This window comes from Lonchura striata, chromosome 8 (genome assembly GCF_050655825.1).
Source record: "Lonchura striata isolate lonStrDom1 chromosome 8, ASM5065582v1, whole genome shotgun sequence".
In the NCBI taxonomy this organism is placed as follows: Eukaryota; Metazoa; Chordata; class Aves; order Passeriformes; family Estrildidae; genus Lonchura; species Lonchura striata.
The window spans coordinates 29,454,283-29,471,815 of NC_140710.1; the positions used below are offsets into that span (position 1 = coordinate 29,454,283).

General features: G+C 43.8%; 1 protein-coding gene across 2 annotated transcripts in view; it reads right to left on the minus strand.

The window, feature by feature from the left end:
- ACBD6 (acyl-CoA binding domain containing 6) overlaps positions 1-17,533 on the minus strand; it is an 80,407-nt gene that overhangs the window by 48,960 nt on the left and 13,914 nt on the right. For both annotated transcript variants that reach the window (XM_021545838.4, XM_085586720.1), the window contains exon 4: positions 6,364-6,449. In XM_021545838.4, the coding sequence (XP_021401513.1) occupies positions 6,364-6,449 (86 nt within the window). The remainder of the gene's footprint in view (positions 1-6,363; positions 6,450-17,533) is intronic.

Sequence of the window (17,533 nt, forward strand, 5' to 3'; positions counted from 1 at the left end):
AAACAAATGTGAGAAATACAGAAGTGCCAATGCAAAGACATGCTTAGATCATGTTAGGGGGGAGAGAACCCATAGCATTTCCATCAGTATTTTCAGAAAAATCTCAATTTACATAAAAGATACAGTATTCAGGACTGCTTCAGATGAGAGACACCATGAAACTCAACCTAATGGAGATGTGTACAATGATGCAAAACCTGTAGCTAATGTCAAATTGCTGAGATTAAAAGGAGTCTTGAAGTCAGCAAGCACCTGACTGTCAGCAAAGGCAGGTAGAGCTTTTATATCTGTTTCCTGAGGACGGCCAGAGGGTTTCTCTCCTCCCTTGCTGATGGCCCCCAAAGCTATTTCCTTTGCTCTCCTCCATCCCAGTAAGAGACACTAATTCTGATTTAAAGATGAGTTGAAGCATACCCGTTGCCTGCAAATAACACATGGGCAGCTTTTTCCATCCTTGAATAAAAGACTTTGGAAGAACTTAAACTAAGTTATCTCTCCCCAGGCTTAGAAGGCTTTGCAAGCTTTCTCCATAGGCTGTCCAAAACACGTGTTGAACCAACAGGTTTGAAACAGCTCATGGAAAAAATCTGCTGCCAGTTGATCACTTCCTTCTTATCTGGAGTGGTGTAAAACTCCTTGCTTTCCAAACAGCACCAAGGCTGCCACTGAAAAGGGCATAGAAGAGATTTGAAATTCCCATTAATTTACCCTTGTGCAGAGAACACCCTCCAGGTTTGCCCTGTCCCCTTCCTCCCCCCTCCACAGGTTACCTCCAGCGCAAGGCTCAGGGCAGAGGACTGAGACCAGGTTCTACTCTGGGCATCCTCTCCTGTTTTCCTGGGACTGGTCCAAGGCACATCCCAGTGGATTTGCTGTGGAGTGGCCCCGAGTGTCACTAACAGGTGGCTTCACCCGTGTGCTTGGCACGGCACGGCGGCGGAGCGGAACGGGACGTGCGCAGGGAACCGAGAGGCACTCAACACTCGCTGTTTATGTCAAGGCCCTCGGCCCCCCAAGGGACCCATTTTCACATAATCTATAATTATCTCTTCGCTTTAATCGCCTCGTCACTTCGGAGGCTCTCCTGGGCACAGGAAGAGGAAAAGCTCATTAACTGAACCTTTTCTCCTCTCTCCAGCCACCCATAGCTTTTAATTGCTTGGTGTTGTTATTATCTATCAGTGCAACTGGGATCATTTTCATAAGAAAGGGTGGTGGGAGGGAGGGAGGTAGGAGCAGGTCCCTGAGGTACGCTCCACAGACAAACCTTTGCTTTCTCAATTATTTATGCCAGCTGAGGTTTTACAAGTTGAATAAATCCATAACTCAAGTTTATTTTGAGCCGGCAGGCCGTCCCGAGGGAAGTGTTGCCCACTTGCTGGCACACTCGTGTGCCATCCCTCCGAGAGCCGCTGGGACATGGCGGGACATGTGTCATCCAATTCCCCACCCACCGCACACGCTACAGCGCCGCAGAGGAGGCGGCCAGGAAAATGCTGAGTGGGAGCCACCACAGAAGGATGTGCTCTCCAAAGGGAAGGCAGGCCTGAGCCCTTTGCACAACAAAGCAAAGCCCCAAAGGTCATTGCTCCGGGGACAGTAAAAAGGGGGAAGCAATAAACTTGGCAATCATCTTGAAGTCAAAAGATTGGTCTGCTGAACATCACCATGACAGCAGCCCTTTCGAAGCAACACTGACCTGAAAAACCCCAAGTCCCATCTGCCAGGACCCACAGGTGTTTTGCTTGGGCACATCATGGGCTCCACAGAACCAGGAAAGCTCTTCCACAGGGATTGCACAGCTATCAGTGACACATCTGTGGCACAACCACCCACACACACCACCAGCCCATAACTCCCAACACGTATGCCACACGACTCTGCAGCTTTACATTCATTTTCAGTGCTGGTGCTCCCAAAAGTAGGACTGGAGGGAGATAACAAAACCCCAACCGTGCACTGGAGCACTGGGCTCATCCCAAAAGCCATCGCTGCTCTGAAGCAGCATCCTTGCAACGGATGCTGGAAGCAGCTCTTTAAAATTCAGCAGCCTTTGTGCCTGACCACATGCAGCGACCTCTGGTATTTTCTGCCAAAACAGTTCATTTGTCTCGCACAACAACTAATCAATTCCCAAGGCCATCCATCACGGGGGCTCACACGAGCCGGCCCGGCAGCGGGACCAGATGGTGGCTGCGTTAGTGGGATTAATACAATTCTGATGGATTGCACAGCATCAGGCAGGTCCTGCACACCAGGGGTGCCCGCTCCGCACCCACGTCCTAAATGGTTGCCCCACTCGTGATTGGGGTAGCTCCCAAATGTCTGGGGAAGGGTGGTATTTTGATCAAAAAGAGCTTCTTCAGCATCCCTCTGGATGGAAGAGGTAAAACACAGCTCAAGAAGGCCTCTGTGCTGACTGGCAGATGTCATTCCCATCCTGGCATGCCAAAGCCCTCAGGAAGCAGCTCATGGCAGAGTGCAAGAGGGCTCCTCCAGTGGAAGTGGAAAGGGACACGGACATTTGGCAAGGTTATTCCTCATTCTCCACCTGCCAAATCAATGTATTTGTTTCCTGAAAACACTTACAAACTGTCTACTCCTTGCCCCGGCTAAAAAATAATACTGAAAAATAAAGCTGGATTTCCAAGGCTCTGGTATTTTTGGTGTATCTCTCAGATTGTGTCTTGGATGAGATTTATACTGGTAACGCATGAGTCAACCTCAGATCACTGGTCATTTCCCAGGTTTGTGAAAGTCCAATTAGAGTGCTTTGATCATGAAAGAGCTCCACTACTACTGCTTTGTTCTGGTAATAAAACCAGAAAAGGGACATAAAGCTTTACGTAGCAGTAAAAAACCCAAACCACCACTATACCCAGCCTGAAATCACTGATAATTTCTAAATTTTTCCTTCCAAGGGAACCTCCAAGTCCCATCATCAGTCACCAGCATCCAGGAGTTTTATGCAATGCCTGAGGGGAGATAAGTGATTTGCAGAGAAACCCAGAGGCAGAGCACTATGCTAATACATCCTGCAACTGCTCCCCATTACTCACTGGGGGTACTTGAGCTCTTTATTGCCAGGGTTTATTAATGACTCCTAATTGATGACCAGTGCCCAGTACCCCAAAGTAAATAACTGCTAAGCCTCATTAGCTCAAGAGACCTTCTCCTGATTTGAGGGCTGATCTATGAACACACAAATTGCACTGATTTACCCGAATCTCTCTCTAAATTGATTCAATTAGATCGGTATAACCTGTTTCTGTGGATGGTCTTGACTTCATTTGGAATCAGTGCAACATACTGTGAGCCAGACTGACCATTTTTCTATCTTGTTCTCAATTAGAAACATTTGAGATAATTAGTGATAAAGAAAAAGTGGCCCTGGCACCACTGGAGTTTCTCCTACTGCTGATTCACTTTAGGACAGGGTATGGTAAACTTCACTTCGTCCATCATTTAGATCTGCATCCTAAACCCCAAGCATTTCATTCCATAAAAGGAATGTAAGTGTTATTTAGGAATCATTTTAGACACTCATTTGAAATCAATGGCACTGCTGCTTTGTTGCTAAGTACTGCTGATGGCAAACTAGGGGTTTATTCTATTTAAAATATATTCTATTTAAAACATTCTATTCTATTTCTTTCCACTTCATATTACACAGCATCAGCTTGGAGGGCTTTAATTGTTTGATAAACTGTTCAGAATGTTCTGGTAAAGAATAAAACAAGTGAACCTGCTTAGGTGACCCTTCAAAACTCTGCACCTGCCTGCTTCTTGTCTCTCTCCTGGTGCAAGCTGAGGTCGTGGCTCCAGATAAATCAACAGCCTTTTCCTGCCTTTGGATCAGCAGAATCCTAAAGGGCACACGGTAGGCTGTTTGGCAGAGTAATACCTGCTGAGAAATTGCTTCTAGCAGTCTGTCAGGACTCAGGGCTGATGAGGAGTTGACTTTTAGCTTTTAGTACACAAAACAAGGGGGTTTTCTTAGTTATTCTGGGCTTCTTTAGTGATCCTCTAACAAGAAAATACTTAATCCTATCAACAGTTATGGGAAAAAAACGGAAGTGGTTTGATTTCTATTCAAATTTTTGCAAGCTTGTTGGACCCATCATGGACAACTGAGTCAATAAAAGAGTCTGCACCAAAGTTTCTTTTCTCAGACAGGAGGTTTTGAGGGAGCACACATATACCCACTGAACTGATAGCACTGCATTTACCCAGAGCTATCAGTGTGTTAAAGTTTATCTTGGCTTAAGCTAATCAGTTTCCTTCCCCTTAAAATGTTTAGTCTTACTTCCTCTACAGAAAATGCTTCATTTTTTAAATGATAACATTCTGTTTTATGAAGAATTACTAAATGCTAAGCTTATGTTTTTTTAAGTAACCACTCACAGCCTCACAAAAGTCATTCTCCTCAGGTACAGGTATGGAACCAATACCTGCTCTAGACAAACCTGGACACCAAACCTCTTTGGTTTATCTGCTTGCAGGTTTGGTACCAGAGCAATTTTGCTGTTTAAGGCTATGCTTTTATGAGTGGAATTATCACACTAGAGATATGCCTAAACTTGCATGTTTATTCCCTGTTCCAGGAAGAGAATGAAGAGTAAACAAAAGAACCAGGAAATGTGAAGCTGTCCAGCTCTGTGGATAGATGATGTGACACTTGCTCATTCCCTTCTTGCAAGGAAGACACTGATGTCTGGCAATCAAATTGAGCTGACAGACTACATGAGTTTCCACCCTGGCAGCACAGTCAGGACACTTCAACAAATTTCAGCAGAACCACCCTATTCCAGATGTGTGGGAGACTGCACCTGCCTACAGCCTCATTTGTAAGGACAGCTGTGCTGTGCTAAACAAACAGCACCTATGTTCCTCATGGTATGTTTGGAAAAATGTATTTGCAGCTGTACTCTTGGAAATAAAAACAAACACATGAAAAAATTACGCTGGTCAAGTCAACCAGAGCAAACTGTTTTTTCTGTACATTATTCTGTCTTTCAAACCAAAGAAAGGGCATAGGCAGCACTTGGGATAACCAAGACTTTTTCAGCACTGTGGGGATTTGCTCTACCCCTAAAAGGAGAGCTTGAACAGGATTTAAACCACAAACTGTGAGATCAAGGATATTGGCTGAGACCTGCACTGATGGAGCAGGGTCAAAAAAAGAGCTGGTGGCCAGCAGCAGTGCCATTCCTCAGTGTATTAAACCAAGGTCATACCTGACCACCTCTACTCAAGGGCCAGGGCAAGTCAAAGATGTGCTGGCTCTCCATGCAAGGGAAAGAAACTATTCCTGGCCAAATATTCCCCTCCACTCCACTCCACAGTGGATTGCATCCCCAGGGAAATGCCTGCATTATTGCCAAGCACACAGCTGCCACCCTGCCTGCTCACAACAGCTGCCTCCATTCCTACCTGAGCCCTTTGCAAAGGGTTTGGAGCCACCTGATCGACATTTCTGTTGGTTGGTTTGTGACAACAAGTCAAAAGAAATGCTGTGCTAGAGTTTTAACTCTTCAGGTAAGTTCCCAGCTGGAGACTGCATGTTGAGAAATCAATGTTTACATTTCCTGGATGTAAAATGATGCAAGACATTCATTAAAAAACAGGAACATACACACGTAAATGAGTGACATGATGGGAAACACTGTCAAAAATTTAGTCTTCTCTGACTGTTTATTTTAACTAAAAATATGATACTAAAATTTCCTCCACAAAATCATTTAGGTATTGGTATATTATACCCATGATTAGTAGACTGGAACAGCAAAAAAATAAACCAAATGAAAATCATCCAGGTGTCCTTATTCAGTAGCTAATGTCACTTATTACTTGTACCTTGACACTTTTAAGTAGCAGCCACTCTAGTTCAGTAAATGCAGAGCTGGCTTTTCTAACTGCAGAGCCTAGAAAACAATTAATTTGATATAAGGCACAAACTGTCCGTGAAGGCAAACATTGTCCAACACTAAAGCCTTCACTGAACAGTCCCTAACGAATATATTGGTAAAGAAATAACTATTTGAAAAAGGTAGTGCCTGAATAGCTTTCTATAAAAAATATCCAATATTACCCTTTTTTTTTTAAGCCATATAACTGAAAAATGGGAAGCCTTACCCTTCCCCCACATCTTGTGCTAGGGAAAGGTTACTACCTGGCAATGATACAGGCAGATATTGATTTAAATGATTATGGACCTGAAAAGTTCTTTCCTGTCATTTATTATTCTGTTGTAGTTGCCCCCACACTTGTGCAATATTAAAAAAAAAAAAAAAAGAAAAAGACACCTTAAAAATGACATTAGGAAAACACAGTTTTTATCTGAATTCCAGCACAGATAATCACCTGATGATTTCTTCTTCTTGATATAATGAGCTGATGACTGGGCCTCCAAATACAGTTTTGCTTTCCTTTCCCCTCTTCTCTGGTGTCTGAAAGAAAAAAAAAAAAGATTGGTCCAGCATCCTGGCTCCCACCATATTGCCAACTCTCATTCCCAACCCTGGCCCCTCAGGACCCAAAAGCTGAGCCTCTGTGAGGCAGCATAATATTCTGTTACTAGATTGCAAAGCTTGCCTTTATAAATCTATTTAATATAGATTTAAAATTAAATTTTATAATGGGCAGCATTTCCAAATGATTTACTCCCAGGAACTCTAGGATTCTGAATGATTCCCACCATAATAGAAATGAACAATTAGAATAATGATTGATCGATATGGAGCCCCAGGCCTACCTTTTCAAAAAACCATCCTGCAGCCTGGCTTCTTCAATTGCCTGACTTTACATTGATGCCAGACTTTCAGCAGGGGTAAGTGCCTGCTGTCTGAAAGCCTGACCCAATTAGGGGGTGCAGGGAACCAGAAACCCCAACTCTTCCATAGCATTAAGTATTTTGGTTTTCAGATAAGCAGCCAGAACTGGTTTGGAATTTGCAGCAGCAATTCCTTACAAAACCAGCCCATTCCTTGCAGCTTGCTGCTGCCAGTGAACAGGTCTGAGGCTTTCTGGGATGGCAGAGGGTCACACCTAGGGTGATAAAGATCAGCAGCAAAATCCCAGCCTCTTGCAGCTTCTCTGTAGCTGCAATACACAGAACCACAGAAACCTAGAATGATTTGGGTTAGAAGGGACCTTGAAAATAATCTAGTTTCACTCTCCTGTCATGAGCAGGGACACCTTTTACTGGACCAGGTTGCTCCAAGCCCCATGCAGCCTGGCCTGGAACACTCCCAGGGATCCAGGGGCAGCCACAGGACAGCCTGTGTCAGGCCCTCCCCAACCTCAGAGGGGAGAATTTTTTTAATGATATCTAATCTAAACCTACTCTCTTTCAATTTGAAGTAATTCCCCTTGTCCTGTCACTCCAGCTATTGTAAATAGTCTTTCTGCATCTTTCTTGTAGGTTCCCTTCAGGTACTGGAAGGGCACAATTAGATCACCCCAAAGCCTTGTCTTGTCCACTGAACAATCCCAGTTCTCTCAGCCTTTCCTCACAGCAGAGGTGCTCCATCCCTCTCATCAGCTTCATTACACCCAAAAGCATTGCTGTCCCATCAGAATTCTACCTAGAAAGATGTTGTGGGGTTTCTTTTTATTAAAACATACTTATATTTGTCTTTCTTCCTACTCCTCAGGTTGCTTTTGTTTTAAATCAATATATTAGCTCCCTATAATACATTCACATTCTGCCCAGCCTTAGCCAACCAGTTCCACCTTTCAGTTCTCCTGTACCAGCCCAAAGCCATAACACGAGGTTTGCAGATATCACAGACAAACTTTGTAAGAACACACAGAAAGGAAATTGGCTTTGAAGACCATTCCATGGCAAGTAGGCTCTCTCTAATTTAGAGCAGAAAGTGACATGAAGTTCTCCTTTTTCAAGGGAAAGGGCTTCAGAGTCCTTACAGTGCAGTGCCCCTCTTAAAAAATTATTTAGCAGGGAACCTTACTGTCCATCAATTACTTAGATTCCATTAATAAAATAAAATTAATTTCAGATCACCTGAAAGTGCACAGAAGAGTTATTCCTATACAATGAAGCTATACTCACTACTAGTCTATCCTGTTTGACACAGAGGGATGATGGGCATTCAATCAGTGTCAGAAACGGCACAAAATTTTTAATCTATATTATTTTATCTCTGGCCACTCTAGTTCTTGGTTGTTGCTTTTTTTCCAAGTCAGAAAAAACATTTGAAAAAATACATTTAATCTTTCTAGAAGCAGAGATTTAAAAAAAAAAAAAGAAAAAAAAAAGATTTCTAGGATTAAGTTCACCTTCTTTGCACAATGGATACATTTCTACCAAAGATTAATCACGTTGATTAAGTACACATAAGGTCAACGGGGAACTTAGTGATAAAGGCTTTCTTGGGGAAGAAACACTCAAGCAAAAACTTCTTTGATTTTTAATCCATATACAAGTTACTTTGTCCAAGTAGCTTTTATCTCATATCTTTCACACAGAAATAGGTAATTCAATATTCAATTTATGAATATTGAAGCAAGCTTATTCCACCACAGTCCTTGATATGTAGAACAAGTTTATGAAGAAGGCACAGGAAAATATTCTGTTTTCTCAGTATTTAGCCATGAAAACAAAGACAAGGCTCCACCATTCATCCTCAATGGGCTTTCAAAGGGGAATGTGTCCAAGCTTCCCAAAAAAGTTAACTCTGCTGACGCACAAACTGGTTTCTTCCAAGGCAGACACAAACTGGTTTCTTTCCAGCTGACTTTGACAACCTGCCTATCCATGAGCTCATTGCTCACTTCCAAAATCCTTGCAGCCCAGCCTGCCAGAACTCCCATACAATATCTGAGCACGATGTTCCAAGCTCAGTGACACAAAAAGTGGAGCAAGGAGCAGCAGTTCCCTCCAAATCACGTCACAGCTACTGACAGCACTGACAACAACTGGTGTTTTTATTTCTTGCTCATCCTGAAGGGATCAGTAACAGACAGATGCCCTTTTCTTTCTTAAATATTTTGAAATTTTTACAGCAAAAGAGAGCTTTTAGGGCTACTTATATGCAGGTAATGACTCATGAGTTTAAAGTCACATTCTCCCACAAACCACAATGAAATTAAAAACTGACACTGCAAATTTCCTGTCTCCTCCGTTAAAAAGGCACTAATAATTAACTATGTGGCTCTCAATTAAGCCAGCTCAATTTCTTTCACTGCTGGCAGCACTGTCCAGAAGCACTGCAGATGCACATGTAACTAATAATAGTTAAGGAATAGCAGGATCCCGGGCTTCCATAATCTGGAACCTGGACCCAAGGGAGATGACAGCATCCACAGGTGGACCATGCAGGAGAGGTGCTGTAGGAATGGCAAAATTGCTGTGAACTCCATGAGGACATTGCTCCATGCCAGTTAAAAACTGTGGGAATAATGAGGAATTTGTGCCAGCATGTGAAGACACCTTGGAGGATTGCACTTGTGTGCCAAAGCCAAGGCAGTGGCATGTAAGAAACAGGGGAAAAGATGATAGAGAAGTGCAAGACATGCCTTAAACAGTGAAATTTCTCATGTTTTCCCCTTGCCCACTGATTCTTTGTGGCTGGTGTACAATTAAGGCTGATGTCAAAATCACTGCTCCTGTGACAGTTAGCTTTGGTGGGTGGGTCTGGCTGGCCAAAACCAGCATAAACCACAGGCAAATCTGGGCTTCAGTATGCAGCAAATGTACTCCTGAAGAGACACCTTCAACCCCCCTGACTTCAGATGGGCTCAGGGACTGGCACAGGGAACTCCACTAAGCCCAGAACTACTCTTTTCAAATGTCACCAGGAGTGCCAGGAGAAAAGCAGATGCTCCAGAACAGACATTGGAGCATCCCTGTCCCTGCCTCAGTGCACTGACTTTGTCAATAACAGCCCAGCTCGATCCAAGGGACAATGGCATCCCGGCTGGCTGTCACTGGCAATGCTGCTCCAGGCAGCCTCAAAGCCTGACAACCACTTTCAGAGCAAAATGGAAATACAGGGACTAATATTTGCTAACATCATTAATTCTTTTTTTCTTCTCCACCCCCCCTTCTTCCTTTATCCACCATGTCAAGATGTATACTTTTAAATTGTTGTCAGCCATAAAACAGACGTCGTGTCCCAGTTCAGAGGTTAACATATAATGACAGACACATTAAAAACCCTGTCCAATGTCTCACTGAAAATTTCAGCTCCATCTTCTCTTCAACAAGACAGTGGCTCAAACTCACTTATAAGCTTTAACAACATTAAAGCCTAATCATGATTGAAAAATAAAGGAGAAAGAGAAGATGGTTTTATCATACTAAGCATTATGGAAATGCAGAACAATTAGAGACAAACATTTTCTTTGCAAGGGTTTTGTCACAAAACTCTCCCATGATTGCAATAATGATCCATTTTTCCTTTGGCATTTTTGAGGAGTGGGAAGAAAATTATCATTTAGGAGGAGGAGCAGTAGTTTCCTGATGGGGGTTGGTTTGGTGGATCACTCTCTTGCCCTATCCCTGAAGACAGGACAGGGATGGATTGTTTTTCATTTCCACAACCAAGGTTTATTCCAATCTACACAAAAAAGGCTACAACAGATTTAACAAGATGGCAAATTCATGGGTCCTCCCAATGACCCACTTCAAGCTCGAGAGCCAGAAGTAGCTATAGATATGCAAATTAACTCACTCTCAGTGATTAGTTGGGATGGAATGGGACACAGCTATTTACATGCAGGGCAAGGGACTCCTAATTCTGACAGAAGGTACAGAGAAGTCCTACAGAAATACTACAAAACGGCAGGAACAGCACAAGTTTCAGTAAAGCCTAATGAAAGACCATAATTTTGAGCTAACAGAAGAGCTAGATCCCAGGCATGGGTTAAACGTAGGGCATCCCAGTTTTATCCAGAGCAACATGGGAACTCTGCCTTGCTGGTTTTGCATGCCCAGACACCCAGCAAACACAGCAATAGCTATTTGACAAGGCAGGTGGCCGTGTTGCACTGCACATCTATCATCCCTCCAGTCCCCACACATGTCGCTCTGGCTTTTCTCCACACCCAAAATCCTTAAATAACTTCCCATAAATAGATATTTCAAAAGAAGAGAAAGCCATCAGCAAAAAAAGTTCATCTCTTCAAAATGCTTATCTTCAAAGTTACCCTGGCTAATACCTTAAAATGGTCAAGACTGAAGTTTTTCAGCACCTTGGAAACAGAAAAGTAAGACAACTTAAATGAGAGTGATGCATCAGGACCCACCTGAGCCACCACACCACATGGAAGAAGTTTGCACTACTTGTTGTATTATTTTCCTCTTCCTTTGAGCCTGATGGAGCTTGAGCCAGAGCAGCAGTTGTATCCAGCTTTGTGGGATGCAGACAAGGAATACACCTAACAAAATTACTCTAGTCAAAGCTTCTCAAGCATTTCTGCAGCAGCAAATGTGTAGTGCAGATTCCAATCTGCATTTGTGCTGCACAACTCACCTTTCTCCAGCTTACCTGTGCCTCCAGTGCAGTGTCAGCCTGGCACATTCCCTGGCCTTCCTGCATGGTCAGGCACAGAACCCAGCCCTGGGGACAGGCACATATCACCTTGCTCTGTACCTGTCTACAGGGTGCACACACAGCAGCACTCTCCTTGGCAGGAATGTGGTAGTCTTCAGCAGCCACCAAAGAAGCCACCAAAATCTGTCATGGCCTTTCAAAGTGCTGCAGGGCTTAGAAGTGCAACCAAGGGGTCCTGAGCCACCAAGCCTGGAGGAGCTGCAGTTGCTGGATGTTCATACAGGTCTGCTTGGCAGGGGTAGGAGAAACCCTGGCCCATGTCCCAGCTCCCCAAACTACACCTGGGAGGTGTAGCAAATCTAGTCTGTTGTTACAGCAGGATAGGTGATATGCTGGAGCCCTGTCAGGCTCACAGGAAAGTACAAGTAAATCCCTGATATGTGCTGATATTGATTTGTAATTAAACTGGTATAGTGTCAGGTGAGAAATTTTACAGAAGACACTTCAGATCCAAGAGCAGACCTGCTCTGCTGTTCCCCTAATGCTCTGGATTAACATTTCTTTATTTGAGGAGTGAAGATTATTGGGGAGACAACAAGAAAATGCAAACTCTCCTAAAGTTTCAGACACTCGCCCCCCTCCTCTCCCTGTGTGCCACGGCCTGGCCATCCCCCTGGGAAGGGAACTTGGGCAGAGACTAATTGTATTTGACAGCAGCAATTACACACAAGGCTGGAGATTAGAAGCTCGTTAATTGTGTGTGCCATAATTGCCGCCGTCTTTTCCTTTGCTAGTTAAGGCCAGTGCCAGGAGAGCCGAGGGGAGGAGGGTGCTGTCCACCCCAAACGCAGGTGGTCCGAAGATGAGAGCCCTGGGATGGGGAGGAGATGTCCCTTGTCCCCGTAACAATGCGGGAGGCTCCTGACCCCGGAACAAAGCGGGAGGCTCCTCCGGCAGCGCGGCTAATGAGGCGTGAAATGAGGACAAACAATGTTCTCTTCCAAAGGTATTTTCCACCTGTATCCTTCTGACTTTACAGCTCGGCTGCACTTCGCGCTACCTGCAGCGGGAGCGAAGGGAAATATTAACCCTTTGGAGGTGATGAAATATATCTTTAACAGGAAAGATCACAGGAAATATAACTTTAACCATTTATAAAATTGGGCGTTGACATAGTTTAAATTCATCAAATGCTTCCTTCCTGACTAAGATATGAGCTCAGCGTTTCTCACTCTCTTTTACTGACCACTGTAAGGCAATAACACCCAAATAAGATACAAATCCCTCCTGGCTGAGCCTCTGCAAAGCCACCTTTCACAGGAGGCTGCCGTACCCTCCACACCAGCCCTATTAATGACTGTCATAAACAGACTATTTTAATATTCCTCGCTCAACAATCCTTCTTGGCTCCCAGCAGCAGCTCGGCCCCAGCACGCACATGACTCAGCACCTGGAGCCTTTTCAAGAGCCCACTGAGGATCTGAACAATCTGAGCAAACTGCCCGTGAAAAATGCCAGCACTCTGCAGGATAACGTGGGGTCGAGGTGGGTTGGTTTTTTTTGTTTTAAATATTGAAGTTAATATTCCAATACATTAAATATTTCGTTAATAATATTTAAATATTTAGTTGACATTCCCATAATGTCTACGTAAACTTTTCCAGTTCTTTTAAGTCTCATCACAGAATTTCCCTTTAAGAAACACAATTTAAGACAGGGAAAATATTTTCCAGATTACAGTCAAAAAATAAAAACCAACATACTATAACTAATGTCATAATTAAACAGTGCTCTGATCTAAAGCAAAGCTTTGCAGATTACTCATTTAACTATAACGACTTAATTAATAACTGCACCATAATCACAGTTGGAAATTAGTAGTAAAGACAGTCAGGAGAAGGGAAATAAATGTAAAATGTGTAACATAATTTTGAGCAGGTCTTATGCTTACTAGGAGCTGTGATTTCATGACTCACTGTACACATTTTGGTGTATGCGTGGAAGGAAATACTACGCTCAAAAAAAGCCCTAAAGCAGTGGCTTCCCACAGTTTTTGGTTTGTGGGGCACTTTTTTAAGAGGAAAAGCAGACATGGAGGTGGCAAAGACCACCAGCAGGCTCCTTTCCTGACGTTCTTTTCATGGACTATGCCAAAACTTGCATATTCCCAGTGCCTGCAGCCCAAAGGGTGACGTGAGTGGTGTTTGGACCCTGCCAGCATGAAGGAAACCAGGTCAGTCCTGGAGCAATCAATTCCTTCTGTCCCATCACCTGTATGAAAATCCATGGATGTCCAAGCAGAGGGGATGAAACACAAACACAAACACAGCCTGTACTGCAATTGTTGGGGGGTTTTGTCAATCTAATACAAGATATTTATAGAGATTTACACAGACATTTGCAGGAGCAAGAAATATATTCTGAGCCATGCTGGAAATACTGAGTAACTCACTCCATGGCTTGGGATGAAACAGGTACTGTGAAGCCTGAAAACTGAAGGCAACCCTAACTTTTGGTAAATAAAGGACATCAGCAGCCATCCTCTGCTTTGTGGAGTGACATTGGCCAGACACCACTGGCAAAAGGAACAGCTCTGAGGCTGCTAGACCAGTGCCATGGACACTTCCCACAGCACATCTCGGTTGTGAAGGCAGAGGGTGGATTTATGAGGTCTGCAGGCACAGAAATGGCAGAATGAAGAGATCTTCACTGGTCCCAAGCAGGAACAAGGAGATTTCCAAACATACAGTGCAACCCTTGGCAGGCTTAGCCAGAGGGATGCAGGATCTGGAAGCAGCTGCCTGTGGAGCAGCCCTTAGTGCTGAGCACTGAGGCTGTGCCTGAGCCTTTCCCTGCCTTGTGTTGGTTAGCTCAGCTCAAAGTACCTCTAGGATGCTCCAGAGATGTTTGAGGAGTGCCACCTTTCCTTAGAACAGGAGTAATTTGCTACAACAGTGTCCAAGCATCAGAGTAGGAGACAATAGCTGCCCTTTTAAAGGAAAACTTTTTCCAATCTAAGAGACAAATAGCGTTTACATGACATTAACCAATCTGTTAGTTAACATCCAAACAAAATCTCAATCTCCAGTAATTACACTCAATACTTCCTTGATATTTCCTGTAAATTGCAAGCTAAACATAACCACTTAACCTTTTTCTAATTCAGAAAGCAGTATTTTCACAAAAGAAGCAGCTTACTTATGATATAGCTTATGCTGGACACAAAAAAATTACAGCTGGTTTCTTCTACCCAAAAGCATATGCTATTCTTAATTAACACACTCTTTCTTGTAAACCAGCCTTTGCCCTGCCATGTGAAGCAGCAGGGTACACAGACCTTTCCTGTGTTTGAATACTTTCAAGTGAATGTCTACAGCTCCACACCTAAACATCAATATATTACACATTCCACAGTAAGAACCTGCAATTTCTACCCAAATTCCTGAATTTTTTAAAAGCCTCTGATACAACAAGCTGAGAGTCTTGCAACAACTTCAATTACTTGGAAAAATCAAATTCTTTTGTAATTAGAGGTTGAGTCCTTCCCAATTTAAAACAGTAAAGCTGCCAGCCCAGCCTGGTGGTTTTCTGGCCAAAATAGGAGTAGGAGCTCCACGAGCAGAGCATGCAAGAGAGCAGCAGAGCAAGTCAAAGCCCCCCTCTGGAATGGCCACCAAGTGCCATGAGCAGAGGAGTCAGTTCCTGCTCCCCCCACCCTCACTCACCACCTCACTTGGCTATCCCAAAATAGGATTTTCCACATTTCTGGGCACTCTGGGTAAACTTTGGGATCTATGGGTGTCAGGAAGGCTCTCTCCTGCTCAGGAAGTGACTTGGGAAGTTGGAATCATCACAGAACCACAGAATGGTTTGGGTAGGAAAGCACCTTAAAGGTCACCTAGTTCCAACCCCAGCTAAAACTAGGCAGAGAAAGCAGATCTGGTCCCCCATCTCACTTTGCAATTTCCTATTTGTTTTTCCTCCCCTTCCAAACCTCCTGTTCCACCAGAGGCTCTGCTCTCTGCCCGAGCTCCTGAACTGCCCATGGCAGCCTCCTGCTTGGTTCAACACCTCTCCTCTGCCAGCCCATCCTGCAGCTTTCCCAGCCCCCAGTTTTGTCATGTCAGCACTTCCAAAAGCATCATGCACGGATTTGTTTCAGCCAGAGGAGTTTTCAGTACAGAAATGAACCTCACTGGAAAGTTTTGATGGCTGGTGGAGTCACTTCTCATGTCATAACACTGCTCTTTCCTGCTTCCAGCCTCACACAGCCACTTCAAAAAATCAAATTTTCAATGCTTTTGTCACTCACATTTTTGTGGCTGAGGAGCAGCAGCATTGCTGCTAAAATCTGCAACAAATAAAAACTGCATTTGGCATTCACACACCTTCCTTGCCTTGCCAGAAACTGCCACCTCAAGGCAGAAATGACAGAGGGCACCTCTGGTTGCATCTCAGTCATTTCAGCTTCTAGTCTGAAATTTTACCAAATTCAACCTTGCCATCTCAGTTTAAGCCAAGATCCCTGGAAATAGCAGTATTTAACCATTTTCTGTCAACTCAGCCACAGAAGCAACAACCTTCAGCAGAGGATCTGCAGCAACTGACACCTGATCTGGTGATCAGGTCCCTGACACTGAGATGCTTCCTCAGCTAGGAGAGCAATTGCTCAAGTGAAGTTTTAAGGTCCCAGAGCTCAGCTGCATCCCGTGCTTCCAATCCCACAGCCATGGGATCACAGAAGAACCAGGTGCTGTGGGACTGCAGGCAGACAGCAGAACCTGTTACTTCTGGACAAGTAACAATTATTACAGGGATAACAAAAAAGCAACAAATCCCTTGCTGCACAGAAAGTTACACAGTAAAGTGTTTTGTCTCACTCTGTTACATCTTGTCATCGCTGTATGCCACTAGTTTGAGAATATATATATATAAATTTACTTGCTCTTTTTTTCCAATTGCCTCTGGTGTATCTGGCTAGCATGCAGTGCCTTCATCCACCTGCAAGCCAGGAATCATGATGCTGGGATACCACATGCATCACTTTGCTGCAGCAGCACACTCAGCAAGGCAGAGCTATGCCTCTATTATTCCTTTTCTCTGAATATATCCCAAATAGTATATTCTATAATATTTCTGTAATCAGTGCAAGGTGGTGAAAATTAATTCTGTGATGTATTTGAAACAAAAAAAAACTAATATTAATATTCAACCAAAATCACTAATGGTGACACCCCCCACCCCCCCACCCCAACCAATTCCAATTTCTTGGTTGGAATTCTCAAAACCCACTACTGTTACATCCAAGTAGCTGCAAGAGAATATGTTATGCTACTCACAGCCACTGACAAAAGAGTGCATCAACACTGCTGGGTCTGAGCTGGAAAAATGAGGACTAGCATCTCTGCAAGCCAAAGTTAGCCCTTAGAGGGCTGGTAAGATTGCATATTTAACATACAGTATACTTTCAGCAAGAACAGGCAGCCTAAGAGAAGGGACAGAGAAGAGGCATAACCCTTGTCATGATAATTCTCTCCTTTGAACAAGCTTAGGGGCATAGAAATGTGGGCAACCTCTGTTACAGGATTCCAGTGCAGCCTTCAATCCATGACTGCATTGCTGCTTTGCCTCCTGAACTTCAGCCTCTCTGAAATACAGACTTGCAGCTTGGCACTGTTGTATTTCAATCAATCGCTTGGTCGAGGATCAGAATGTCATAAATAAAAGGAGCCGAGACCATAAATTTCTGCAGAGATGTAAAATCAAAGAGAACAATCCAACACACTCCCAGGGGGGAGGAGGCTGACACATATTCCAGCTGTTTATATTTCTAGTATGAGATGCTTGTTCATTTTAACTTCTTCACTTCTGCACAGCTTGCCAGAGCCACAATTCCAAACAACAGTCTGGGTCTGGCATTTTGTTTTGTGCTCTACTATAAAAGGCTGCAGGAGATAAAAAACCCTGTGATTGATCAAACTTGTCCACAAGCAAAATCTAAGTCCCACCAGCACAGC